The 27,427-nt window shown below is 43.0% G+C and overlaps 2 protein-coding genes across 3 annotated transcripts; one reads left to right on the top strand and one right to left on the bottom strand.

Moving 5' to 3' along the window:
* Nucleotides 1-2,381: 2,381 nt before the first annotated feature.
* Nucleotides 2,382-7,619, bottom strand: LOC100195434 (mannosyl (alpha-1,6-)-glycoprotein beta-1,2-N-acetylglucosaminyltransferase). Of its 2 annotated transcripts, none has more exons than XM_014205813.3 (3): nucleotides 7,414-7,619; nucleotides 4,255-4,593; nucleotides 2,382-3,911 (listed from the first exon to the last, which is right to left on the bottom strand). In XM_014205813.3, exons 2-3 carry the CDS (start codon nucleotides 4,309-4,311, stop codon nucleotides 2,541-2,543), a joined length of 1,428 nt encoding a protein of 475 aa, XP_014061288.1. In that variant the 5' UTR covers nucleotides 4,312-4,593; nucleotides 7,414-7,619; the 3' UTR covers nucleotides 2,382-2,540. The 2 variants fall into 2 exon arrangements, with proteins under 2 accessions (XP_014061288.1, NP_001133935.1); NM_001140463.1 differs by having other exon boundaries at nucleotides 2,388-3,911; nucleotides 4,285-4,593; nucleotides 7,414-7,567.
* Nucleotides 7,620-12,491: 4,872 nt separating this feature from the next.
* On the top strand, nucleotides 12,492-13,102 carry rs29 (40S ribosomal protein S29). Its single transcript, NM_001141118.1, is given in 1 exon segment — nucleotides 12,492-13,102. A coding segment is annotated over 1 exon segment (180 nt). The 5' UTR covers nucleotides 12,492-12,675; the 3' UTR covers nucleotides 12,856-13,102.
* Nucleotides 13,103-27,427: the final 14,325 nt, after the last annotated feature.

Below are 27,427 nucleotides of genomic sequence, written 5' to 3'. Positions count from 1 at the left end.
CAGAGATAGCCTGACTGCCATTAGGTACCGAGATGAAATCCTCAGACCCCTTGTGAGACCATATGCTGGTGCAATTAGCCCTGGGTTCCTCCTAATGCAAGACAATGCTAGACCTCATGGAGTGGAGTGTGTCAGCAGTTCCTGCAAGAGGAAGGCATTGATGCTATGGACTGGCCCGCCCGTTCCCCAGACCTGAATCCAATTGAGCACATCTGGGACATCATGTCTCGCTCCATCCACCAACGCCACGTTGCACCACAGATTGTCCAGGAGTTGGCGGATGCTTTAGTCCAGGTCTGGGAGGACATCCCTCAGGAGACCATCCGCTACCTCATCAGGAGCATGCCCAGGCGTTGTAGGGAGGTCATACAGGCACGTGGAGGCCACACACACTACTGAGCCTCATTTTGACTTGTTTTAAGGACATTACATCAAAGTTGGATCAGCCTGTAGTGTGGTTTTCCACTTTAATTTTGAGTGTGACTCCAATTCCAGACCTCCATGAGTTGATAAATTGGATTTCCATTGATTATTTTTGTGTGATTTTGTTGTCAGCACATTCAACTATGTAAAGAAAAAAGTATTTAATAAGATTATTTATTTCATTCAGATCTAGGATGTGTTGTGTAAGTGTTCGCTTTATTTTTTGGAGCAGTATATATATACACATATATATGATTCTTTACATACACTGAGTGTACAAAACATTAAGAACACCTCCTAATATTGAGATGCAATTCCTGACATTTAATCAAAGTAAAAATTCCCAGTTTTAGGTCAGTTAGGATCACCACTTTATTTTAAGAATGTGAAACGTCAGAATAATAGTAGAGAATTATTTCTTTCAGCTTTTATTTCTTTCATCACATTCCCAACGGGTCAGAAGTTTACATACACTCAATTAGTATTTGGTAGCATTGCCTTTAAATTGTTTAACTTGGGTCAAACATTTCGGGTAGCCTTCCACAAGCTTCCCACAATAAGTTGGGTTAATTTTGGCCCATTCCTCCTGACAGAGCTGGTGTAACGGAGTCAGGTTTGTAGGCCTCTTTGCTCGCATATGCTTTTTCAGTTCTGCCCACAAATTTTCTATGGGATTGAGGTCAGGGCTTTGTGATGGCCACTCCAATACCTTGACTTTGTTGTTCTTAAGCCATTTTGCCACAACTTTGGAAGTATGCTTGGGGTCATTGTCCATTTGGAAGACACATTTGCGACCAACCTTTAACTTCCTGACTGATGTCTTGAGATGTTGCTTCAATGTATGTATCCACATAATTTTCCTACCTCATAATGCCATCTATTTTGTGAAGCGCACCAGCCCCTCCTGCAGCAAAGCACCCCCACCACATGATGCTGCCACCCCCATACTTCACAGTTGGGGTAGTGTTCTTCGGATTGCAACCCTCCCCCTTTTCCCCCAAACATAACGATGGTCATTATGGCCAAACAGTTCCATTTTTGTTTCATCGGACAAGAGGACATTTCTCCAAAAAGTACGATCTTTGTTCCCACGTGCAGTTGAAAAGCGTAGTCTGGCTTTTTATGGCGGTTTTGGAGCAGTGGCTTCTTCCTTGCTGAGCGGCCTTTCAGGTTATGTCGATATAGGACTAGTTTTACTGTGGAAATAGATACTTTTGTACCTGTTACCTCCAGCATCTTCACAAGGTCCTTTGCTGTTGTTCTGGGATTGATTTGCACTTTTCGCACCAAAGTACGTTCATCTCTGGGAGACATAATGCGTCTCCTTCCTGAGCGGTATGACGGCTGCGTGGTCCCATGGTGTTTATACTTGCGTACTATTGTTTGTACAGATGAACATGGTAGCTTCAGGCGTTTGGATATTGCGCCCAAGGATGAACCAGACTTGTGGAGGTCCCAAATTTTCTTTCTGAAGTCTTAGCTGATTTCTTTTGATTTTCCCATGATGTCAAGCAAAGAGGCACTGAGTTTGAAGGTAGGCCTTGAAATACATCTACAGGTACACCTCCAGTTGACTCAAATTATGTCAATTAGCCTATCAAAAGCTTCTAAAGCCATGACATAATTTTCTGGAATTTTCCAAGTTGTTCAAAGGCACAGTCAACTTAGTGTATGTAAACTTCTGACCCACTGGAATTGTGATACAGTGAATTATAAGTGAAATAATCTGTCTGTAAAGAAATGTTGGAAAAATGACTTGTGTCATGCACAAAGTAGATGTCCTAACCGACTTGCCAAAACTATAGTTTGTTAACAAGAAATTTGTGGAGTGGTTGAAAAAACGAGTTTTAATGACTCCAACCTAAAATTATGTAAACTTCCGACTTCAACTATCTACATGCATATAAATAAATAAAAATCTATGTCCTGGATATATAAAGAGACATGTGACAAAGAAGCCAAAACCCATCATACTTTTTATTTGGAAGAGTCAGATAAAACAGGCAATATGAAGAAATATTCCATGAAGATTATTTTCAAAAGGCTTTCTTTTTCTTAAATTCAGAGGATGCAAAAAAGAGAATAGTAACGATATAGGCCTAACAATTATAATAAGGTCACTGTAATCGAGGGTAGCTCTTGCAGAGTTCATGGTCCCTAATGTCCCCCCAACCGCCGTTCTTCACGTGGGGCGCCACCCCCCCTGCCCCGTTAGCCGGAAGTCTCTTAGTAATCAGCAGGTTCTTGGGGAACAGCTGATTGCTGCTGCTCTGTAGGATGGTATCTATCTTGGACTTTTGGCTGGACGGCATGCACACAGACTTCTTGTGGTGCATCCCGCAGTCCCCGGCGTGGAAGACCCGGGGCGCCTCGCTCACCATGACCTTCCAGTAGGAGGGCAAACAGGTCACGGTCAGGTGCTGCAGGGACCAGTCCCAGTTGTAGTCGTCATAGGTGCAGAAGGCGTCGGTGCATTGGATGAGTTTCTGGTAGGTCTCCCTGCTCAGAGCCATGCCCATGTTGTGCTCGGTGGACTTCCAGGCTTTCACCTCCACCTTGTTAGCTTTACTGGGGTAGCTGATGTGGCCGTAGCTCCCCAGAGATAGGATGTCACAGTCGGGGCAATTCTCCCTCTTCAGGATCGACATCAGCTTGAGGAAGTGGAGGAAGTCAGGGGAGAGGAAGTGGTCCTCCTCGATGAGAAGCACCAGACCCCGGTGGTCCTTCAGGGCCCGGACCCTGTCCCACACAAAGTGCAGCTTCCACCACCAGTGGTGCTTGGTCTGGGAAAACTTGGCCTCGCGGTAGTGGCCGAACGAGTCGGGGTACTCTGCGTTGATGCAACCCAGCTTTAAGGCGTCTATCTTGGAAATGTCTCTGGGGCAGTCCCTGGGGTCGTGGCCCGGGAACTCCTGGGGGTACAGTTGGATGCTGAAGGGAAAGAAGATCTGGAGGACCTGGCAGAAGTCCACTGAGGCCACCACCTGGTTGATCTCAGGGGACCAGAAGTCGTGGCTGAAGATGAGCAGGATGCTCTCCACGCCCCTGGCCTTCCTCAGACTCTCCACCAGCAGCCTCAGGTAGTCAGGTCTGTTGTGCACCTGGACCACCACCACCAGATCATCCTTCTTCCTCGCTGCCCTGAACTTCTCCTCATGTCTCACTGTCTGGTCAAAGTTGAGCTGGAACACAATGCCACGGTAGACCTGGGTGGTGTTGTCCACCTCTGGTTTTACCACCTCCTCTTTCTCCAGGTGCTTTTCAGGCTGGTTCTTCGGGTGTGTCTCGTTGACAGGTGCGATGGGTGGTACGTTAGGTATCCGGCTGACTTCAGGTGTGGCCTGCGGCTGTGGCTGTACCTGGCTACTGCTGCTTCTCCTCGCCCCCTCAGCCTCTTTCAGGACCACCACCCCACTACTCTTCTTCTGCTTCCCACTGGTCCAGAAGGCTAGGCCACACACCACCACCACCAGCGTCAGTATCACCACCTGGAGATAAAATACAAATCATATCATATCCTGTGCCCAGTTTTGGACTCTATCCTGCCTGCTATTGCAGTTATTTTACTAATGTCGTCATTGGCGTTGTTATTTATATTATCTTTTTTGAAATACAGATACGATACAGTAAGATTATGTAACAGAGTTCATATGAGTTTACAGGAGTTAATAAGTTATTCGATCATTCAATTGATCCAGTGGGTCCGGCTTCTTCAACTGAACTAAATATGTCACAATATATGACATTTTATTGTCTATGACTGTTTTCAAATACATTTGTTTTGTTTGTTCCATTTAAAACATGCCCAGTACAGAAACATGCAGCACATACACATGACTTGGGACTCGTCGTGTATTGTACCTTCCTCTTGTAGACTCGGAATCTCATGACAGGCAGTCACCCCCCTTGGGAAGGGAGAGGAGTTGATTGTAGAGAAACTGAAAAAAGGCAGGTTTGCAATTTCTAATGGCACTGCTGTGCTTGGGGGAGGCAGGCAGGGAGTCTTGGTAGAAAACAGTTTAAAATTCTGTTGGTTGCTAACACTTGTTGCTAGCGCAAATTTTTAGAATGTAGACATGTGTCTTTGTGGAATATAAGTGACGCCTGGTGAGATTCCCATAAGGCATGTTGGTCTCAGAGGCTGCAGCGTAGAGTTGTGCATGGAACCCACTAGAAAACAAAATAAGAGAACATTTTACCATTTCTTATTGTCTTTACTAAACATGGCTACTTTATTAAATGTAACCCGCATACATACCATAAATAATAAAACAATGGCTGTTATCGGAGTCCATATACAATTTTTCAGTAAAATAAAACAACTTATTTTATGATAAGAGTGGATACGGTGCTTTCGGAAAGTATTCAGACTCCATGACTTTTTACACATTTTGTTACGTTACAGCCTTATTCTAAATTGTTTTAAATTGTTTTTTCCCCCTCAATCAAAAACAACACCCCATAATGACAAAGCAAAAACAGGTTAGACATTTTTGCAAATGTATAATAAAAGAACATGAAATATCACATTTACATAAGTATTCATTCCCTTTACTCAGTACTTTGTTGAAGCACCTTTGGCAGTGATTACAGCCTTGAGTCTTCTTGGGTATGACGCTACAAGCTTGGCACACCTGTATTTGGGGAGTTTCTCCCATTCTTCTCTGCAGATCCTCTCAAGCTCTGTCAGGTTGGATGGGGAGCGTCGCTGTACAGCTATTTTCTGGTTTCTCCAGAGATGTTTATTGGGTTCAAGTCCGGGCTCTGGCTGGGCGACTCAAGGACATTCAGAGACTTGTCCCGAATCCACTCCTGCAATGTCTAGGCTCTGTGCTTAGGGTCAATGTCCTGTTGGAAGGTGAACCTTCACCACAGTCAGAGCGCTCTTGAGCATGTTTTCATCAAGGATCTCTCTGTACATTGCTGTGTTCATTTTCCCCTCGATCCTGACTAGCGGCGAAAAACATCCCCAAAGCATGATGCTGCCACCATGCTTCACCGTAGGGATGGTGCCAGGTTTCCTCCAGACGTGACAGTTGGCATTCAGGCCAAAGAGTTCAATCTTGGTTTCATCAGATAAGAGAATCTTGTTTCTCATGGTCTGAGAGTCTTTAGGTTCCTTTTGGCAAACTCCAAGCAGGCTGTCGTCATGTGCCTTTTACTGAGAAGTGGCTTCCGTCTGGCCAGTCTACCACAGAGGTCTGATTGGTGGAGTGCTGCAGAGATGGTTGTCCTTCTGGAAGGCTCTCCCATCTCCACAGAGGAACTCCGCAGCCCTGTCAATGTGACCATCGGGTTCTTGGTCACCTCCCTGACCAAGGCCCTTCTCCCCCGATTTTTGAGTTTGGCCGGGCGGCCAGCTCTAAGAGTCGTCTTGATTGGTCCAAACTTCCATTTAAGAATGATGGAGGCAACGGTGTTCTTTGGGACCTTCAAACCTGCAGGAATATTTTGGTACCCTTCCCCAGATCTGTGCCTCGACACAATCCTGTCTCCGAGTTCTACGGACAATTAATTGAACCTCATAGCTTAGTTTTTGCTCTGACATGCACTGTCAACTGTGGGACCTTATATAGACAGGATTGTGCCTTTCCAAATCATGTCCAATCAATTGAATTTACCACAGGTGAACTCCAATCAAGCTGTAGAAACATCTCAAGGATGATCAATGGAAACAGGATGCACCTGAGCTCAATTTAGAGTCTCATAGCAAAGGGTCTAAATACTAATATAAATAAGGTATTTGTGTTTGTTTTCATATATGCTAATATTTCTAGAAACCTGTTTTTGCTTTGTCATGATGGGGTATTGTGTGTAGATTGATGAGGAAAATGTTTATTTAATTAATTTTAGAATAAGGCTGTAACATAACAAAATGTGGAAAAGGGGAAGGGGTCTGAATACTTTCTGAATGCACTGTAAGTGACAACCCATGTACAAAATGCACCACTGCCAACGCCACATACATTGACAAAACGTTCCTGATAACCAGTAGCCTAAATGTCAAACTGTAAGAAACATGATCATCATTTAGGCCTAATACTTTGTGAATATAAAAGTATCTGCAGCCAGTCATCACGATTTAGATTGTTAATTTCCACACACTTGCCCTCCCATACCAGCCTGTGATCCACGTTAACATTCTATGATTAGTTCCCTATTCTCTTCTTATCTTTGCAGCGTTTCTTGGTTGAACTGGCTCATCTGTGTCTACTGCCCAGAGGCACTGTCACAATCAATACACATATCAAGACATCCACAAAATGGAAAGCTAAATAGCCTTTGCACTGGATCAGCCTCCCTTGCCTAAAACACAGCAATGAAGTTGTTGTTTTTTGCTAAACATGCACTTCAAATACATTGTAGCCATCAGCCTACGGTGTCCTTATGTACTTAACAGTGTACATTACACGCCTGTGCTAACTTTCACTACATGACACGATACACACAGTTAACAAGATATAGAGCTAAGCTAGCCACTACCTATCATTTCAATCTAGACCGTTTTCTTATGTTTCTGAACATTGATGTAATAAACATTTCGGTATAACATGTCCTCCTTCCCATGGCACATGTTGGACAAGAAGGAAATGGGGGTTCTCTAGCCAAATCTAGTTCATGTAAGTGAAAGTAGCTTCCTCCTCCCGAAGGTAGCAATCGTCTTGTTAGCGCCTGGAGCGGTGGACACCGACATCAAACCACCAACCCCATTTCGCTCGGGATTCGTGCCGTGTCGGTGTAACGTTACATCATTCACAACTAGTTAGCTAGCTATATTTAGAAGCTTAAACATTGTTCACCGAGTGATGTTATGGTAGCTAATAGCAGCTGGTAGCTAGCTAGCAAGCTACATTTGTCTCGTAGAAGTTAGCTGGAGCGAGCGTATTATATTTAAAAGCAAGCACTCCATAGTCGCGCCTCAATCATTGGCCAAAACAGACTGTCGCAACCACTTTCATAGTGTGACAAAAAATGCGTTTGTATAGTTACCTAAAATATTAGTCGTGCTATGCAGCTTTCTCTGCCGAAATTAACATTGCGATGAATCGAGGTATTCATTCTCCTCCATTCCTTCTCTCCTGCTCCCAATTTCTGGGCAAAATAACACATTAGCCAGCCAGCTAGCTAGCTAGCTAGCACAAAGTACCAAATAGCACTGCCTGGCTGTGACTCCCACAATGCATTACTCCATAGGGACTCTCAAGACATAAAACATGAATTGATATATTAGGCTAGTGTGCTACAATGTTGCATTCAACTGAACCATTGAATTGTAGCTTATAACAATGTAACAATATGGAGATCTTACATGTAGTCGGTATAATATTTATTTAGAATTACTAGTTTGTTTGTAGATAAACAAAGGCTTCTTCTGATCTGTTTTCTTACAAAGAAAATGATATATGCCACTATGATAATAATCTAAACCAGTTGGATATTATTGTCGGTATATTACATTATTCTTGATTATATTCTATACAAAAGACAGGCAAAAGGAGTATCACTACTAGCCTAACTTCAGGCCATTATTGTTAAATATTCAAGAAATCATGAAAAATAAATGATGGTGCAATTGGCATTACTTTTACTGGAACACTTCTGTGTTGGTAGTTGTTGTACACAGTATGTTCTGTTGTATTTGTTTTTCTTATTATATACTATGAAACAAATTTAATCTTGTTGATTTTCTTACATACTTTGCTATTGATTCACATACTATTGGCATAATTACCATTTTTTTCAATCACTTTGGTGCAATTTTCACAAGTAAGTGGTACATTTTCACAACTCTTAAGCACAAAAATCTATACAGATCATCAAAATGGCTCATGTTTCAAAACTCTAAGCACATTTAAAATTTTCAACACACAAAGTCAATTGTTGATAACACCAAGTCACTCAATTTGGATACATATTCAATCTAAGTATCTACTTTTCAAAATGCAATATTCACTTTACTTTTGATATAATTTTCTTGTCATTTGTTTAACAATACAATTTACTATATCACTTAATCAAATTGCTCAAACCGGATAACTAACTACTGAACCAGGAAGTTGGGGGGGGGGCAGGTTTGGGACAGGGGGAGCAGGTACCTGACTATTGGTGGCTATTCAGCAGCAGCTTGATGGTCTTGGGGTAGAAGCTATTGGCCAGTGTTACAGTTGAGCGTACCACCCTCTGTAGCGCATTACGGTCTGCAGCGGTGGAGTACCAGGCTGTGATGTAGCCCGGCAGAATGCTCTCGATGGTGCTCCTGTAGAACACTGTGAGGGCCCTCGGGGACAAGCTGAATTTCTTTAGCATCCTGAGGTTGAAGAGTCACTGTCGTTCCTTATTCACCACGGTGTCCATGTGGTTTGACCATTTTAGCTCCTTGGAGATGTGTACTCCGAGGAACTTGAAAAGAATGGGGTCGTGCCCAGCCTGGTTCCTCCTGAAGTCCACAATCAGCTCCTTTATTTTTCTGATGTTGAGGGTGAGGTTGTTTACCTGGCACCACACCATCAGAGTTCCTACCTCCTCCTTGTAAGCCGCCTCGTCGTTGTTGGTAATCAGGCCTGTTACTGTCGTGTCCTCAGCAAACTTGACGATGAAGTTGGGACTGTGTGAGGCCATGTAGTCATGGGGGTGGCCCGCCAGGAAGTCCAGGACCCAGTTGCATAGGGTGGAGTTCACTTCCAGGGCCGTGAGCTTTCTGGTGAGCTTAGAGTGCAGTGTGCAATGCAATGGCGATTGCGTCGTCCGTGGATTTGTCCGGGTGGGAAGCGAAATGAAGAGGGTTGAGTGTGTCGGGGAGAGAAGAGGTGAGTGGTCTTTGACTAGCCTCTAAACCCACTGAATTGTGTTGTGTACAATGCACTGCTGAAATGCCTGGGTTATACACTCACCAATCAGTTTATTAGGTACACCACCCCGTTCACAAAAATAGATCGCTCTTACAGACAGTGAGTCACGTGGCCGTGGCTTGCTATATAAAGCAGGCAGGCAGGCATCGAGGCATTCAGTTACTGTTCGATTGAATGTTAGAATGTGCAAAACAAGTGACCTAAGCGACTTTTAGCATGGTATGATCGTTGGTGCCCGGTGCGCCGGATCCAGTATCTCAGAACCGGCCGACCTGCTGGGCTTTTCACGCATGACAGTGTCGCCATGGTTTACCGAGAATGGAGCGACAAACAAAAAACATCCAGTCAGCGGCAGTCCTGTGGGCAAAAACAGCTTGTTGATGAGAGAGGTCGAAGGAGAAAGGCAAGAATCGTGCAAGCTAACAGGTGGCCACAAACAGACAAATAATGGTGCAGTACAACAGTGGTGTGCAGAACGGCATCTCGGAACACACAAGTCATTGATCCTTGTCACAGATGGGCAAATTGCAGCAGACGACCACACCGGTTTCCACTCCTATTGGCTAAAAACAAGAAGAAGCGGCTCCAGTGGGCACGCCATCACCAACACTGGAGAGTTGAGGAGTGGAAAAACATTGCCTTGAACATGACAGTGAGTTCAGTTTACTTGAGTGGCCTGCGCAGTCCCCAGACCTCAACCCTATAGAGCATCTTTAGGATGCAATGGTACAGGCTGTTCACAGCATGAATGTACCGCTGTCCAATCTGCAGCAACTGCGTGATGCCGTCGCGTCAGCATGGACCAACATCCCTGTGGAACGTTTCCGACACCTTGTAGAAGGCCCCGAAGAATTCAGGCTCTTCTGGAGGCAAAGGGGGGTCTGACCTGGTACTATAGGGTGTACCTAATATACTGACCAGTTAGTGTATGTGACAATGCATTCCACTCATTATCTGAAATTCATTGATACACTGTAATCTAATGAATTTCAAGCAAGTCATGTAGAAAAGGTGATCTTGTATAAATTTGCATGGGGCAGAAAGGCCATACAATACCGTGTTACGTTTTTACAGTAGCCAACTCCTTTACAACACCCCTATTTCTGATGATTTGTCCTACATATTTACTGTATAAGGATAACGAAATGTAAGACTGACATATTTGTCAACATGCTCACAACCTGCCATTGGAAATAAATTATAAAAAAGTTCTCCATGTCAAGTTATAGTCAAATTCTGTATGGAAAATTATATTTACCATCTACTATTCTTTCTATTCAGCACTTCAAAAAGAAATGTGTATCTTGTATTTTTTTCTACTATTATTCTCCCTGTTAGTGAGCGGTTCTCCTTTGCCAAGATAATCCATCTGCCTGACAGGTGTGGCATATCAAAAAACTGATTAAACAGCATGATCATTACACAGGTGCATCTTGTGCTGGGGTCAATAAAAGGTCACTCTAAAATGTGCAATTTTGTCACACAACACAATGCCTCAGATGTCTCAAGTTTTGAGGGAGCGTGCAATTGGCATGCTGACTGCAGGAATGTCCACCAGAGCTGTTGCCAGATAATTGAATTTTAATTTCTCTACCATAAAGACATTTTAGAGAATTTGGCAGTACGTCCAACCGGCCTCACAACTGCAGACCATGTGTAACCACGCCAGCCCAGCACTAGCGGTTCTGGGGGGGGGGGGGGGGGGCAATGACCCTGTGACAACAATTTTGGACCCCCTTGTGGCCCCCCCTTAAATGTGGAGTATGAAATAATTGTTTCATGACAAATTTTTGCTATCGTTCTTTTTTTACATCCGTTATTAGACAGTGGCAACGTGGAACACTAATTTAACCCACACATTTTCTAGAGGGACGGCTTAGGCGGAACACAACAGTATCGTACCACATGCAAAATGATATGACAACAGTAACGTCTAATGTAACTGGCCCCTCTAATAAGTACAACTGACCCCAGCTTAGCCCCCCCCCAGTTGAAATGGTCTAGAACCACCACAGCAGCCCAGGACCTCCACATCCAGCTTCTTTACCTGCGTGATCGTCCGAGACCAGCCACCCAGACAGCTGATGAAACTGAGTATTTATGTCTGTAATAATAATTTTGTGGGGAAAAACAAATTCTGATTGGCTGGGCCTTGCTCCCCGGTGGGTGGGCCAGTCTCCCATGCGGGTGGGCCTATGCCCTCCCATGCGGGTGGGCCTATGCCCTGATTTCCTTATATGAACTGTAACTCAGTACTATCATTCAAATTGTTGCATGTTGCGTTTATATTTTTGTTCGGTATACATCGTAAAAATGTGCCAAAGCGATTGATATATCACATTTAAGGCAGTTTTTTCATGCATGTTATTTAATGTATGATTGGACCAGGACCCTGCATCAAAACCAGATCATCGGGGCCACTTGGGTCCATTTGAGAGCATTTCGCTACACTCGCATTAACATCTCCTAACCATGTGTATGTGGCAAATACATTTGATTTGAGATGGAGAAAGATGGGTAGACTAGTTATGTGTATCTAATATTGTATGTATACATTGCATGTTTCGTTTTGAATGAATGATTTCTGCTTGTGCAAATGATTTGTTGAGCTCTTCAACAAAATAATTATCCTGATATGGGGGATAACTGAAAACCTGTACCTTCAGAATCTATGTAAGTCCGCAGCCGCACAACGGTCCAGATGGAGCGATTGATGTGTTGATGTTGCTGCTGCATGTTGTTGGCGTCATCTAGTGGCGTACTACAAGAATGCATGCAACGCGATGTTTCCCACTATGCATTGCGGGCGGAAGAAGCCCAGAAGAGTAGTTTTATTAACGCATGCGCACCCGTTTTTCTTCCTTTTCGACATTCTACTCGAACGAGACAAGATGGGACATCAGAGCCTCTACTGGAGTCACCCAAGAAAGTTCGGTCAGGGATCCCGATCCTGGTCAGTATTGTTCAATATATTGTTTAGTATTTGTTATTATTCAATGTCGAGTACATTTCAGAGTTCGGAAGTTTTTCACGGACCCAAATTCTTAGTGTACAATTCGAACCACATGGAGTCTTCGCTCGACCTAATATGGCGGCCGATGTGGATTAACACCCGACCCTCACATTCTTCTCGCATGTTACATTTAGCAGTTTGCAATTTCTAGTAATGTTTCTAGTAAAAATGTATTTCCAGCCATCAATATACCCCCCAATCTGAATATTGCCGGTTTATCCACCGCTACAACTTCGCGGCCTAAATAGTTAGTTTCTAACGTTAGTAGGTAGTGCAGGAGTTCGTTAAATTGGCTTGAAGGTAACATTGGCTATGTGAAACTGATGTCGGCTAACCAGCTATCTTGGTAAATTTGAATGCGCTTGAACTTGCTGGACATTTTATTAAATCATGTTCGCCGTGTTTCTCTAATACGCACATTTGTTTTTCAGCCGGGTATGCTCGAACAGACACGGTCTGATCCGTAAATACGGGCTCAACATGTGCCGCCAGTGCTTCAGGCAGTACGCGAATGACATCGGCTTTGTCAAGGCAAGTATTTGTTTGTACTATACTCTTGCTTTTAGTTGACATTACCGATGGTGTATGCTAATATAAGGGGTGAAAAGAAGGTAACGCATTCTTCATCTGGACGATGTACTATACAGGGGATAGGCTACAATGTTCATGTTTTCCACAATTACAATTCCTTGTAATCCATTCTAACCCTGATGCTTTATGTACACAGCTGGACTAACTGCATTGGATGCTGAAGGTTCCCCACTGGATGCGAAACCAACATGGGATGTTGCATTATTGCAAATAAATGTTTTAGTCCAACATATTTGTCTTGTTTTTTGTTGGTCTACATTGTCTAACTTGTTCCACTGAGATCATAGTGTCTGCGGGTTTTCGCCCCACCCTTGTATTTGATTAAGGTCACTGATTAGTAAGGACCTTATGTGGTTGTCTAGGTCTAATGGAAAGGGAAAACTAAACCCTCTGATACTCAGGGAGGGAGTTAGATGGTGACTCAGGATAAACTGGTTCAATTACAATGTCACATGGGTTTACTTACAATTGTGGCCTATTCACTCATGTACAATCGAGTGTAAAAATTCTTAGTATATGGCCACTTGTGTTAAGCTTATTCCAAGGTTGAAACTAATTCAATATTTTGTTGGTTAATTTGAGTATTCCTTGCTGGTATTGTGGAAGAGCTTTGAACCTCTTTCTGGATAACATCGAGGGCCACTGCAAGTAATCACTCTGTACCAGTACTTGAGGTTTAAATAACTAATTTGATATATTTGTTATGTACAAGGCTGTTTACACAGGTAGCCCATTTCTGATTGCGCCCCCCCCCCCCCCCCCAACTAATTGGTATTTTCAGCAATCGCATCTTTTTCAGCGCTGATCTGATTGATCAAAATACCAAATAAAAGAGAATTTGGCTGCCAGTGTAAACTAGGCATACTTTACCAATTTTTGCATACTTCAGCCATTTCTGGTTTAGGAAGAAGGAAAAAACGTTAGTGCAGACAATCCTTTCAAAGTGCAATTGATCCTGATTAGTAGCAAATTGCATGCATGATGCTCACCCACACATTGAGTGGTGTCCTAATATCCCCTGAAGTTTACTATAAAAGGGAATGAGCGAGTGAACACTTTGGGAGGAAAGAATTGGGATGTAGCAAGGTTTTTTCAACTAGGTGGGCACAGATGTCTTTGTAGTTTGTGATAATGAGATTCAAAGTAACAACTAGGCGTTAGAAAGATGGGAGTAACAGGATGTGGTGAAATTAACTCCTGATCTTTGTGCATTTGAAATGTTTATAATACTGCCTCAAAATGTACAATCACTTCAGTAATTACATTTGATTTGAGAGGTGTCTGAGACAGGCCTATACTGAACAAAAATATGAACGCTACAATTTCTAAGATTTCACTGGGTTACAGTTCATATAAGGAAATCAGTCCACCGAAATAAATTAGCCCCTAATCTATGGATTTCACATTCCTGGGCAGAGGTGCAGCCATAGGCCCACCCAATCAGAATTAGTTTCCCCCCACAAAATGGCGTTATTACAAACAACTGGAGGCAGTTTATGGTAGAGGCAGGAACATTCAATTCTCTGGCAACAGCTTTGGTGAACATTCCTGCAGTCAGCATGTCAATTGCACGCTTCCTCGAAACTTGTGGCATTGTGTTGTGACTGCACATTTTAAGTGGCCTTTTATTGTCCCTGGTGCAAGGTGCACCTGTGTAATGATGCTGTTTAATCAGCTTTGTGATATGCCATGTTTCAGGTGGATGGATTATCTTGGCAAAGGAGGAATTCTCATTAACGGATGTAATCAAATTTTTGCATTTTAATAGAAATATGCTTTTTTTTGCCTATGGGAAATGTGTTTCAGCTCATGAAACATGGGACCAACACTTTACATAATGTTTATATTTTTGTTCAGTATACTAGTTGTCTGATGTCTACAAATCAGTCTTTGTGTGTTGGTGATTTTTTTTGCCACTAGATGGCACAGGCGCTGTATTTTTAAATGTATCCTAACAATGTATTGTGGAGGTGCTCAGGGGCCCCCTCTCAATTCAAAGGACCTTATTGGCATGGGAAACATGATTGCATTTCCAAAGCAAGTGAAATAGATTATTAACAAGAGTGAAATAAACATAAAATGAACAGTAAACATAACACTCAAAAGTTTCGAAGTAATAGTGACATTTCAAATGACAAATGGCTATGTACAGTGTTGTAATTGTGCAAATAGTTGAAGTACAAAAGGGAAAATAAAGATAAATATGCAACCTGGTCTCAGAGCATTTCTTATTATTTTGTATGTAAATCTGAGGTACTCCATTGAGTATATGTTACCTTGCATATGGTATGTATTAAATTGTGGATGTTCACCCATTTTGTATGATCTGTTACAAATTACAATTCATACTATGTTACGAATTTGCAAAACATACCATTTGGTATATGATATTTTACTAATTCTAGCTAGGTTTCTAAAGTTAGCTAGCTGGCTAACCTTAGTTAGGCTAGTGGTTCAGTTTACGAGATAGGTTAGGGGAAGGGTTAGCTAAAAGAATTAGTTAGCTAATATGCTAAGTATTTGAAAAGTTGTCCTTAATGAGATTTGAACTCTCAACCTTTGGGTTGCTAGATGTTTGTGTTATATGTCCACCCCTACCAACAACCCTACTTTAGTTTTTGCCTGAAGTAATCATCTGTTTAATGTAATCTGTTTATTTTTGGGTCTTTGTAATCTGAGGGAAATATGTCTCTAATATGGTCATACATTTGCCTTGGGGTTAAGAAGTGCAGCTCAGTTTCCACCTAATTTTGTGGGCAGTGTGTGCACATAGCCTTTCTTCTCTTGAGAGTCAGGTCTTCCCACGGTGTCTCTACATAGTCAAACGTTTCCTTAATTTTGAGTCAGTCACAGTGGTCAGGTATTCTGCTACGGTGTACTCTCTGTTTAGGGCCAAATAGCATTCTAGTTTGCTCAGTTTTTTTGGTTAGTTCTTTCCAGTGTTTCAGGTAATTATATTTTTGTTTTGCCATAATTTGGTTGCCGTCCTAGGGCTCTGTTGGGTTGTTTGTGTTTCTGAACAGAGCGCCAGGACCAGTTTACTCTTCTCTAGGTTAAGCTCTCTGTAGGTGACTGACAGAGGGCGCTGTATTGAAGCCATTGCGAAGCAATTTTTGTACTCTTCTATTTTGGAAGCTTAAAAACAGATTTATTTAATGTGTACATTAGTTTTTAACAAGTATATTCTATTCCAGACACCTTAATGCATACTTTTCAATTATAATATGTGAACGGAACAAGCACATATCTATATCTGCAGTACTAGTCAAAGGTTTGGACACACCTACTCATTCCAGGGTTTTTCTTAATTTTTTAAAACTATTTTCTACATTGTAGAATAATAGTGAAGGCATCAAAACTATGAAATAACACATATGGAATCCTGTAGTAAACAAAAAAGTGTTAAACAAATCAAAATATATTTTTTATTTGAGATTCTTCAAAGTATTCACATTTTGCCCTGATGACAGCTATGCACACTCTTGGCATTCTCTCAAACAGCTTTATGACTTGGAATGCATTTCAAGTAACAGATGTGCCTTGTCAAAAGTTATTTTGTGGAATTTCTTGAGTTGTGACAAGGTAGGGGTGGTATGCAGATGATAGCCTTATTTGGTAAAAGACCAAGTCCAAATTATGGCAATTAACAGCTCAAACAAGCAAAGAGAAATGACAGTCCATCTTTACTTTAAAACCTGAAGGTCAGTCAATTTGGACAATTTCAAGAACTTAGACATTTTCTTCAAGTGCATGGAAAGGAAGACCCAGAGTTACCTCTGCTGCAGAGGATAAGTTAATTAGTGTTACCAGTAGTGATGCACCGATATGACATTTTTGGCTGAAATCGATATCCGATATTTTCCTTGCAAAAACAACAGTACCGATAAACGATATTTACAATTTTTGTGGCCTTTTAAGCATTCTAGTACAGTTAAATAGTTATGGACGCAGCGGTCTACAGCACTGCATCTCTGTGCAAGTGGCGTCACTACAGTCCCTGGTTCGAATCCAGACTGGATCACATCCGGCCATGATTGGGAGTCCCGTAGGGCGGCGCACAATTGGCCCAGCGTCGTCCAGGTTTGGCCGGGGTAGGCCTTCATTGTAAATAAGAATTTGTTCTTAACTGATTTGCCTTGTTAAATAAAGGTTACACACACACACCACACTGACCAAAAAGTTATTTTGTTGGCATTTACGTATGTCCCCATTACCAGTAAAACATAATCGAAACCTATTTCTTTCACCTACTTGCTGTGCTGTTTCATTGTTCATTTGTTCAGTCGTTTCATTCTCAACCAGGATTTCATCATACATGTCAAGCAGTGAAGTTTCAGCTCTGTCTGTCCGTGGCCTCTCTTCCTCGGTGCGCACTGTCACTGTGTCCATTTCCATCTTGTCCAGCTATGTCTAACATTTCACGTAAACCCTGTTTCTTGTCTGCATCGAAGTGGCGGTCCTTGTACTGTACATAGCATCGAGCATGGTGGTGACACAGTAAAGAGAGAATGCCTGTTAAGCAGGCATTTCAATGCCATGACAGAGGGTATCATGTCTGTTGCAGGCACAGTTGATGAGCTTATTTCTCCAGTCAGTTGTTCAAATGGAGCTAGCTAGTGTGTTCAGGTTTCATACATGTTCTCAAATGCCATTGAAATGGCAGCAGCGATATGGCAACCAGCACATTCATGAGCATGAAATACGACTTTCCTCGGTATGAAATCCTCGACGACCCACTGTGCTGTCAGACTCAGCATGCTCATGTGGCTGATATTGCTGGTCCAAATGTCAGTCGTGAAGCTAATAGCAGTGACGCAATGTTTATTTATTTTTTTTTATTTTTTTTATTTATAGCAGTGACACTATTACTGTGTAACTCCGGTAGGGCAACATCTGAAAAATAGCGCACTTGGTAGTGTGTACCGGTGCTCGACCAGTCGGCAAAAGCCAACATCATCCACAGAGAACGGTTGATTGTCAAGGGCAATGAATTCCATTATCTTGGAGTTAATGTATTGCGCCTCTGAGTTGTCTCGCTGAAATTTTCTTACTCTTTCAAATGACTGCTTGACTTGTTGACTCCTCGATCCACACAACAGACATTGTGGGGTAGGTTAGGAAAGCTGTGTTGCACGTGTAGCGCAGAATTTTACGTTGCGTCATTATGTTATGTACCTACGTTATATAGGTATGTACTTCAGCTTTGACATCGGTTTTGCACATCAGCGTTAAACTAGACATCCGGCCGATGTCGATGTTGGCATTTATAGATAATATCGTCCGATTCCAATAACTTCACCAATATATTGTGCATCCCTAGTTACCAGCCTCAAATTACAGCCCAAATAAATGCTTCACAGAGTTCAAGTAACAGACACATCTCAACATCAACTGTTCAGAGGAGACTGCGTGAATCAGTTATTCATGGTTGAATTGCTAAAAAGAAACCACTACTAAAGGACACCAATATGAAGAAGAGACTTGCTTGGTCCAAGAAACAAAAGCAATGGACATTAGACCATTGGAAATCTGTCCCTTGGTTTGATGAGTCCAAATTTGAGAGTTTTGGTTCCAACCGCTGTGTCCTTGTGAGACGCAGAGTAGGTGAACGGATGATCTCTGCATGTGTTGTTCCCACCGTGAAGCATGAAGGAAGAGGTGTTATGGTGTGGGGGTGCTTTGCTGGTGACACTGTCAGTGATTTATTTAGAATTCAAGACACATTTAACCACAACAAGTGCTCAGCATATGTGGAAACTCCTTCAAGACCGTTGGGAAAGCATTACAGGTGAAGCTGGTTGAGAGAATGCCAAGAGTGTGCAAAGCTGTCATCAAGGCAAAGGGTGGCCACTTTGAAGAATCTCAAATATAAAATATATTTTGATTTGTTATACACATTATTGGTTACCACATGATTCCATATGTGTTAGTTCATAGTTTTGATGTCTTCAATATTATTCTACAATGTAGAAAATAGTAAAAATAAACAAAAACCCTTGAATGACTAGGTGTGTCCAAACTTTTGACGGGTACTGTGTGTGTGTGTGTATATATATATAAACCTATTCCGTAATTATTATTATTTTTTGTTCTAAAGGTCTGTGAGAACTAATCACTGATCGGAGTTCTCATTCATGCTTTTCCAAAGCTCCCTGACTGTCAGTCTGTCACAGTCTCCCCAATATTAGGTTTCCATCAGAATAAATGCCAGGGCTAATAAAAAGACTACATTAGGAATCAAAAAGCTATAAGCAGAATTTATTATATTTCAAATTAAAAACCATCAACTGGTCAAAAGACAGTGATTATTTCATGTTGGCTAAAAGTGGAGATCTACAGGTAAAAAATCTGAATACAGTCAATACTCAAGTTACATTACATTAGTCGTGGCCACTTCACTTGCATATGATATTTCTTATTACATATTCATCTGTGCATTACTATGTCTGCCTGTCGAATGAAGTCTTCCATTCAGTTCTATTTGGAGTGCCTCTAGTCTAGACTTGAGAGGACAGTATTCCAGTTCCTTGAGGGGCTCCGTCAAGCCATTTTATTCCCCAATGAGAGATCCTAAGGCTAATTTATCATTCCACCACAGACTCAATCAACGAATGTCATATTCAAACACTATCTTAGATCGGGCAATGCAGCGTGTTTACTGTGTGTAGACATATTCCATCTCAAGATACCTCTCACTGGCACAGTCTTTCTATTCAGTGAATCTATTGCTATTCTTGTTGATCATCCCAATTTAAGATCTAACTCAGTAAATCATCCATAGTGTTACTCTACCACTGTGACTCTATCCTTCACGAAATATGCTAATTTCAGGACAGTGTGTGCTACTCCCTCCGTCTCAGGGGAGAACGGCTGCCCTTCTCATTGAAGCCACAGAAGTTCAAGGCCGACCACGGTATTGTTAACAGAAAACAGGATCCTCCATTATAATGAATGGCAAAATGGCAATCTTTGTGGTTAATCTTTGTGTAAAAAAATATAATAAATCCGTAGACAATCATGGTACCGATAATTGCTTCTAATTCAACATATTGAGTAACTCAGCACTTGCAATGCTGAGTTACTTAATGCGAGGGGGCAAAACTGTCACTTCCTGGAGTAGCTTAAACTGTGCATGTTATGTCTCCATGAGACGCCATCTTTGGCTTCAATGCAATAGTGACTCTTCACATAGGAATGAATGGTGTCATCTGATCGATGGCTTTGTCCGTTCATATATACAGTCAGTTCTCCCTTTCCTGCTGCAACCATGATGATTTTCAGCCTGGTCTCATAGACTAGAGGTAACATAGTTAATGTACATTGCACTCGGAAAGTATTTAGACCCCTCATCAATCTACACACAATACCCCATAATGACAAAGTGAAATATCACATTTCCGTAAGTCCGTAAGTCAGCCCCTTTACTCAGTACTTTGTTGAAGCACAGTTGGTAGAGATTACAGCCTCGAGTCTTCTTGGGTATGACACTACAAGCTTGGCACACCTGTATTTGGGGAGTTTCTCCCATTCTTCTCTGCAGATTGTCTCAATCTCTGTCAGGTTGGTTGGGGAGTGTCGCTGCACAGCTATTTTCAGGTCTCTCCAGAGATGTTCGATCGGGCTCTGGTTGGGCCACTCAAGGACATTCAGAGACTTGTCCTGAAGCCACTCCTGCGTTGTCTTGGCTGTGTGCTTAGGGTTGTTGTCCTGTTGGAAGGTGAACCTTCGCCCCAGTCTGAGGTTCTGAGTGCTCTAGAGCAGGTTTCTCTGTACTTTGCTCCGTTCATCTTTCCCTCGATTCTCCCAGTCCCTGCCGCTGAAAAACTTCCCCACAGCATGATGCTGCCACCACCGTGCTTCACTGTAGGGATGGTGCCAGGTTTCCTCCAGACATGACACTTGTCATTCAGGCCAAAGAGTTCAACCTGGTTTCATCAGACCAGAGAATCTTGTTTCTCATGGTCTGAGAGTCCTTTAGGTGCCTTTTGGCTAACTCCAAGCGGGCTGTCATGTGCCTCTTACTGAGAAGTGGCTTCCACCTGGCCATTCTACCATAAAGGCCTGATTGGTGGAGTGCTGCAGAGATGGTTGTCCTTCTGGAAGGTTATTCCATCTCCACAGAGGAATTCTGGAGCTCCGTCAGAGTGACCATCAGGTTCTTGGTCACCTCCCTGACCAAGGACTTTCTCCTCTGATTGCTCAGTTTGGCTGGGTGGCCAGCTCTAGAAAAAGTCTTGGTGGTTCCAAACTTCTTCCATTTAAGAATGATGGAGGCCACTGTGTTCTTTGGGACCTTCAATGCTGCAGAAATGTTTTAGTACCCTTCCCCAGATCTGTGCCTCGACACAATCCTGTCTCAAAGCTCCATGGATAATTCCTTCGACCTCATGGCTTGGTTTTTGCTCAGACATGCACTGTCAACTGTGGGACCTTATATAGACAGGTGTGTGCCTTTCCAATTCCTATCCAATCAATTTCATTTACCACAGGTGGACTCCAATCAAGTTGTTATTAAAACATCTCAAGGATGATCAATAGAAACAGGATGCACTTGAGCTCAATTTTGAGTCTCATAGCAAAGGTTCTGAATACATATATAATAAGGTATTTGTGTTTTTTAAAATGTTTAATACATTTGCAAAAATATAAAAAAAACTGTTTTGCTTTGTCATCGTGGGGTATTGTCGTGGGGTACTGCTGGAACCCTGACCTGTTCACCGGACGTGCTACCTGTCCCAGACCTGCTGTTTTCAACTCTCTAGAGACAGCAGGAGCGGTAGAGATACTCTCAAAGATCGGCTATAGAAAAAGCCAACTGACACTTACTCTTGTGTTGCTGACTTGTTGCACCCTCGACAACTACTATGATTATTATTATTTGACCATGCTGGTCATTTATGAACATTTGAACATCTTGGCCATGTGCTGTTATAATCTCCACCCGGCACAGCCAGAAGAGGACTGGCCACCCCTCATAGCCTGGTTCCTCTCTAGGTTTCTTCCTAGGTTTTGGCCTTTCTAGGGAGTTTTTCCAAGCCACCGTGCTTCTACACCTGCATTGCTTGCTGTTTGGGGTTTTAGGCTGGGTTTCTGTACAGCACTTTGAGATATCAGCTGATGTAAGAAGGGCTATATAAATACATTTAATTTGATTTGATTTATTGTGTGTAGATTGATGAGGAATACATTGTAACTTAATCCATTTTAGAATTAGGCTGTAAGGTAACAAAATGTGGAAAATGGGAAGGGGACCGAATACTTTTCAAATGCACTGTAAATCCAGGACACTCAAATTAGCATGAGATGTAACGTTTGGTATGGGCACATAAGATAGGTTACCTAAGGCAACAACAAAAGGAGGGTGGCTGGTTGGGCGTATAACATCATGTACAACTTTAGCATTTTAGCTATTTAGCAACTTTGCTTCTACTTACTACTTTTTAGCTACTTTGCAATGACATAGCATGTTAGCAACCCTTACCTTAACCCTTCCCCTAACACTAACCTTAACCCTTTAACCCAACTCCTTACCTTAACCCTAACCTTAATCCCTAACCCCTAGAGCAAGCTAATGTTAGCCACTTAGCCACCTAGCTAACATCAGCCACAACAAATTGTCATAAATTTGTAACATATTGTACGAATTGTAATTCGTAACATTTTGTATGAATTGCAATTACAAAATGGTATGTAGAGAATGGCTGACGTTTTAAAATAAAATAAAATACAATTGATGACCTAAACAACATACAGCTGGCGGGTTTTACACTATCAGCAGGTTAGAACAGCAGCCTCTGATAAGACAAAGGCTGGCTGTCTATGTATATTTGTAAACAACAGCTGGTGCACAATATCTAAGGGAGTCTCGGGGTTTTGCTTACCTGAGGTAGAGTATCTCATGATAAGCTATAGACCACACTATCTACCTAGAGAGTTTTCATCTGTATTTTTCATAGCTGTCTACGTACCACCACAGACCGATGCTGACACTAAGACCGCGCTCAATGAGCTGTATACAGCCATAAGCAAACAGGAAAACGCTCATCCAGAGGCGGCGCTCCTAGTGGTCGGAACTTTGATGCAGGGAAACTTAAATCCGATTTACCAAATTTCCACCAGCATGATTAAATGTGCAACCAGAGGAAAAAAAACTCTAGACCACCTTTACTCCACACACAGATACACGTACAAAGCTCTCACTCGCCCTCCATTTGGCAAATCTGACCATAATTCTGTCCTGCCTATTCCTGCTTACATGCAAAAATAAAAGCAGGAAGCACCAGTGACTCAGTCTATAAAAAAGTGGTCAGATGAAGCAGATGCTAAGCTACAGGACTGTTTTGCTAGCACAGACTGTCATTGAGGAGTACACCACATCAGTCAGTGGCATCATCAATAAGTGCATCGATGAAGTCGTCCCCACAGTGGCTGTACGTACATACCCCAACCAGAAGCCATGGATTACAGGCAACATCCACACTAAGCTAAAGGGTAGAGGTGCCGCTTTCAAGGAGCGGGACTCTAACCCGGAAGCTTATAAGAAATCCCACTATGCCCTTCGATGAACCATCAAAAAGCCAAAGTGTCAATACCGGATTAAGATCGAATCGTACTACACCGGCTCCGGCGCTCGTCGAATGTGGCAGGGCTTGCAAACTATTATAGACTGCAAAGAGAAGCACAGCCGAGCGCTGCCCAGTGACACGAGCCTACCAGGCGAGCTAAATTACATCTATGCTCGCTTCCAGGCAAGTAACACTGAAACATGCATGAGAGCATCAGCTGTTGCCGATGACTGTGTGATCACGGTCTTCGCAGCCGCTGTGAGTAAGAACTTTAAACAGGTCAACATTCACAAGGCCGCTGGGCCAGATGGATTACCAGGACGTGTACTCTGAGCATGCACTGACCAACTGGCAAGTGTCTTCACTGACACTTTCAACCTCTCCCTGTCTGAGTCTTTAATACCAACATGTTTCAAGCAGATCACCATATTTCCTGTGCCCAAGAACACTAAGGTAACCTGCCTAAATGACTACCGACCCGTAGCGTCCGTAGCCATGAAGTGCTTTGAAAGGCTGGTCACGGCTCACATCAACACCATTATCCCAGAAACCCTAGACCCACTGCAATTTGCATATCTCCCTAACAGATCCACAGATGATGCACTCTATTGCACTCCACACTGCCCTTTCCCACCTGGACAAAAGGAACAACTATGTGAGAATGCTATTCATTGAATTCAGCTCAGCGTTCAACACCATAGTGCCCTCAAAGCTCATCACTAATCTAAGGACCCTGGGACTAAACACCTCCCTCTGCAACTGGATCCTGGACTTCCTGATGGGCCGCCCCCAGGTGGTAAGTGTAGGTCACAACACATCTGCCACACTGATCCTCAACATGGGGGCCCCTCAGGGGTGCGTGCTCAGTCCCCTCCTGTACTCCGTGTTCACTCATGACTGCACGGCCAGGCACGACTCCAACACCATCATTAAGTTTTAGATGACACAACAGTGGTAGGCCTGATCACCGGCAACGAGGAGACAGCCTATAAGGAGGTCAGAGACCTGCCCGTGTGGTGCCAGGACAACAACCTGTCCCTCAACGTGATCAAGACAAAGGAGATGGTTGTGGATTACAGGAAAAGTAGGACCGAGCACGCCCCCCATTCTCATCGATGGGGCTGTAGTGGAGCAGATTGAGAGCTTCAAGTCCATTGGTGTCTACATCACCAACAAACTAACATGGTCCTAGAACACCAAGACAGTCGTGAAGAGGGCACGACAAAACCTATTCCCCCTCAGGAGACTGAAAAGATTTGGCAATGGTCCTCAGATCCTCAAAAGGTTCTACAGCTGCACCATCGCGAGCACCTGACTGGTTGCATCACTGCCTGGTGTGGCAACTGCTCGGCCTCTGACCGTAAGACACTACAGGGGGTAGTGCATACGGCCCAGTACATCACTGGGGCCAAGCTTCCTTCCATCCAGGACCTCTATACCAGGCGGTGTCAGAGGAAGGCCCTAAATATTGTCAAAGACTCCAGCCACCCTAGTCATAGACTGTTCTCTCTGCTACCACATGGCAAGCGGTACCGGAGCACCAAGTCTCAGTCCAAGAGGCTTCTAAATACAGCTTCAACGCCCAAGCCATGAGACTCTTGAACATCTAATCAAATGACTACCCAGACTATTTGCATTGCCCCCCATGTCTTTTACACTGCTGCTACTCTCTGTTATTATTTATGCATAGTCACTTTAACAACTCTACCTACATGTACATATTACATCAATTACTTCGACTAACCGGTGCCCCCGCATATTGACTCTGTACCGGTACCCCCTGTATATAGCCTCGCTTTTGTTATTTTACTGCTCTTTAATTCTTTTGCATGTGACAAACAACATTTGATATGATTTGAATTGAATTCTCATTCAAATGCTGCATGCAAATAAAACACTCCGCCTGAGGGGGCAGTGGTGCACCACGGCTGAAACCCAACAATTCAAGACAATAGGCTTGGAACATTCAAAGAGTGACTCGACGCGGGCCTGCCCAGCTCCCTGGGGAGAGGCTCTCTTCCCATTGTTAAGAAATACATGCAAATGCCGACTGATAAGAGTCAGCCTTTATAAGGCTGTCGGCTTTGGCATAGCTAATTGAATGCTACACACCATTTGAACTACCGCACAGAGAGGGAGCAGATGGGTGAGACCGCAGGGAAGGGGGCAAATTGGGGGGGAAAGGGGGCAGCTAAAACCAAACAACGAGGAGGGGACGAGTCAAAGGGTGGACATGATGTAATGTATCTATCACTGATCTGTGTGAGGTGTGTGTCTTATCTGATTCCACTGTGAAGTACGGGTGCGCGCCTGTGTGTGTGTATGCATGCATATACACTGAGTGTACCAAACCTTATGAACACCTTCCTAATATTGAGTTGCCGCCCCCCCCCTTCCCTTAGAACAGCCTCAATTCGTCAGGGCAGTGACTCTACAAGATGTCAAAAGCATTCCACAATGATGCTGGCCCATGTTGACTCCAATGCTTCCCACAGTTGTGTCAAGTTGGCTGGATGTCCTTTGGGTGGTGGACTATTCTTGATACACACAGGAAACTATTGAGTGTGAAAAACTCCCGTTATTCTACACTGATTGAAGTTGATTTAACAAGTGACATCAACAAGGGATCATACTGTAGATTTAACCTGGATTCACCTGGTCAGTCTGTGTCATGGAACAAGCAGGTGTGTGTGAGAGAATGTATAGTCAAAGCAGCATAAGCTGTGGTTACTAAAGAATTAGACAAAGCACAAGAAGAGAGAGGACTAATGAATTAGACTAAGCATAGGAGAGGACACAGAAAGGACTAATGAATTAGACTAAGCATTGGAAGAGACACAGAAAGGACTAATGAATTAGACTAAGCATAGGAAGTGACACAGAGAGGACTAATGAATCAGAGTAGACACAAGAAGAGACACAGAGAGGACTAATGCATTAGACTAGTCCTCTCAGTGTCTCTTCTTGTGTATAGTCTAATTCATTAGTCCTCTCAGTGTCTCTTCTTGTGTATAATGAATTAGACTAGACACAAGAAGAGACACAGAGAGGACTAATAAATCAGAGTAGACACAAGAAGAGACACAGAGAGGACTAATGAATCAGAGTAGACACAAGAAGAGACACAGAGAGGACTAATGAATTAAACTAAGCACAATAATAGACACAGAGAGGGTGAGGAGAGACATATAGAGAGTAAAATTCTGTTCGCCATCTATCCACACTGAAACTAAACTCAGCAAAAAAAGAAACGTTCCTTTTCCAGGACCTTGTCTTTCAAAGATAATTCGTAAAAATACAAATAACTTCACAGATCTTCATTGTAAAGGGTTTAAACACCGTTTCCCATGCTTGTTCAATGAACCATAAACAATTAATGAACATGCACCTGTGGAATGGTCGTTAAGACAATAAGAGCTTACAGACGGTAGGCAATTAAGGTCACAGTTATGAAAACTTAGGACACTAAAGAAGCCTTTCTACTGACTCTGAAAAACACCAAAAGAAAGATGCCCAGGGTCCCTACTCATCTGCGTGAACGTGACTTAGGTATGCTGCAAGGAGGCATTAGGACTGCAGATGTGGCCAGGGCAATAAAATGCAATGTCCGTACTATGAGACGACTAAGACAGCGCTACAGGAAGACAAGATGGACAGCTGATCGTCCTTGCAGTGACACACCACGTGTAACAACAGCTGCACAGGATCGGTACATCCGAACATCACACCTGCTGGACAGGTACAAGATGGCAACAACAACTGCCTGAGCGTTACACCAGGAACGCACAATCTCTCCATCAGTGCTCAGGCTGAGAGAGGCTGGACTGAGGGCTAGTAGACCTGTTGTCAGGCTGGTCCTCACCAGACATCACCACCGTTCCTGGACCAGACAGGACTGGCAAAAAATGCTCTTCACTGACCAGTCGCGGTTTTGTCTCGCCATGGGTGATGGTCGGATTCGCGTTTATCGTCGACGGAATGAGCGT

Source organism: Salmo salar, chromosome 06, assembly GCF_965601325.2.
Source record: "Salmo salar chromosome 06, fSalSal1, whole genome shotgun sequence".
Lineage (NCBI taxonomy): Eukaryota > Metazoa > Chordata > Actinopteri > Salmoniformes > Salmonidae > Salmo > Salmo salar.
Note: the sequence above shows the minus strand (reverse complement) of the source record. Positions and strands in the feature narration are given on the sequence as shown.

Bases quoted from the DNA above. Each gene is read 5' to 3' on its own strand.
- LOC100195434 (XM_014205813.3), bottom strand. From the start codon at position 4,311: ATGAGATTCCGAGTCTACAAGAGGAAGGTACAATACACGACGAGTCCC. The intron at 3,912-4,254 runs GTATGTGCTGCA...TTTTATCTCCAG, and splicing joins CGACGAGTCCCAAGTCATGT to GTGGTGATACTGACGCTGGT.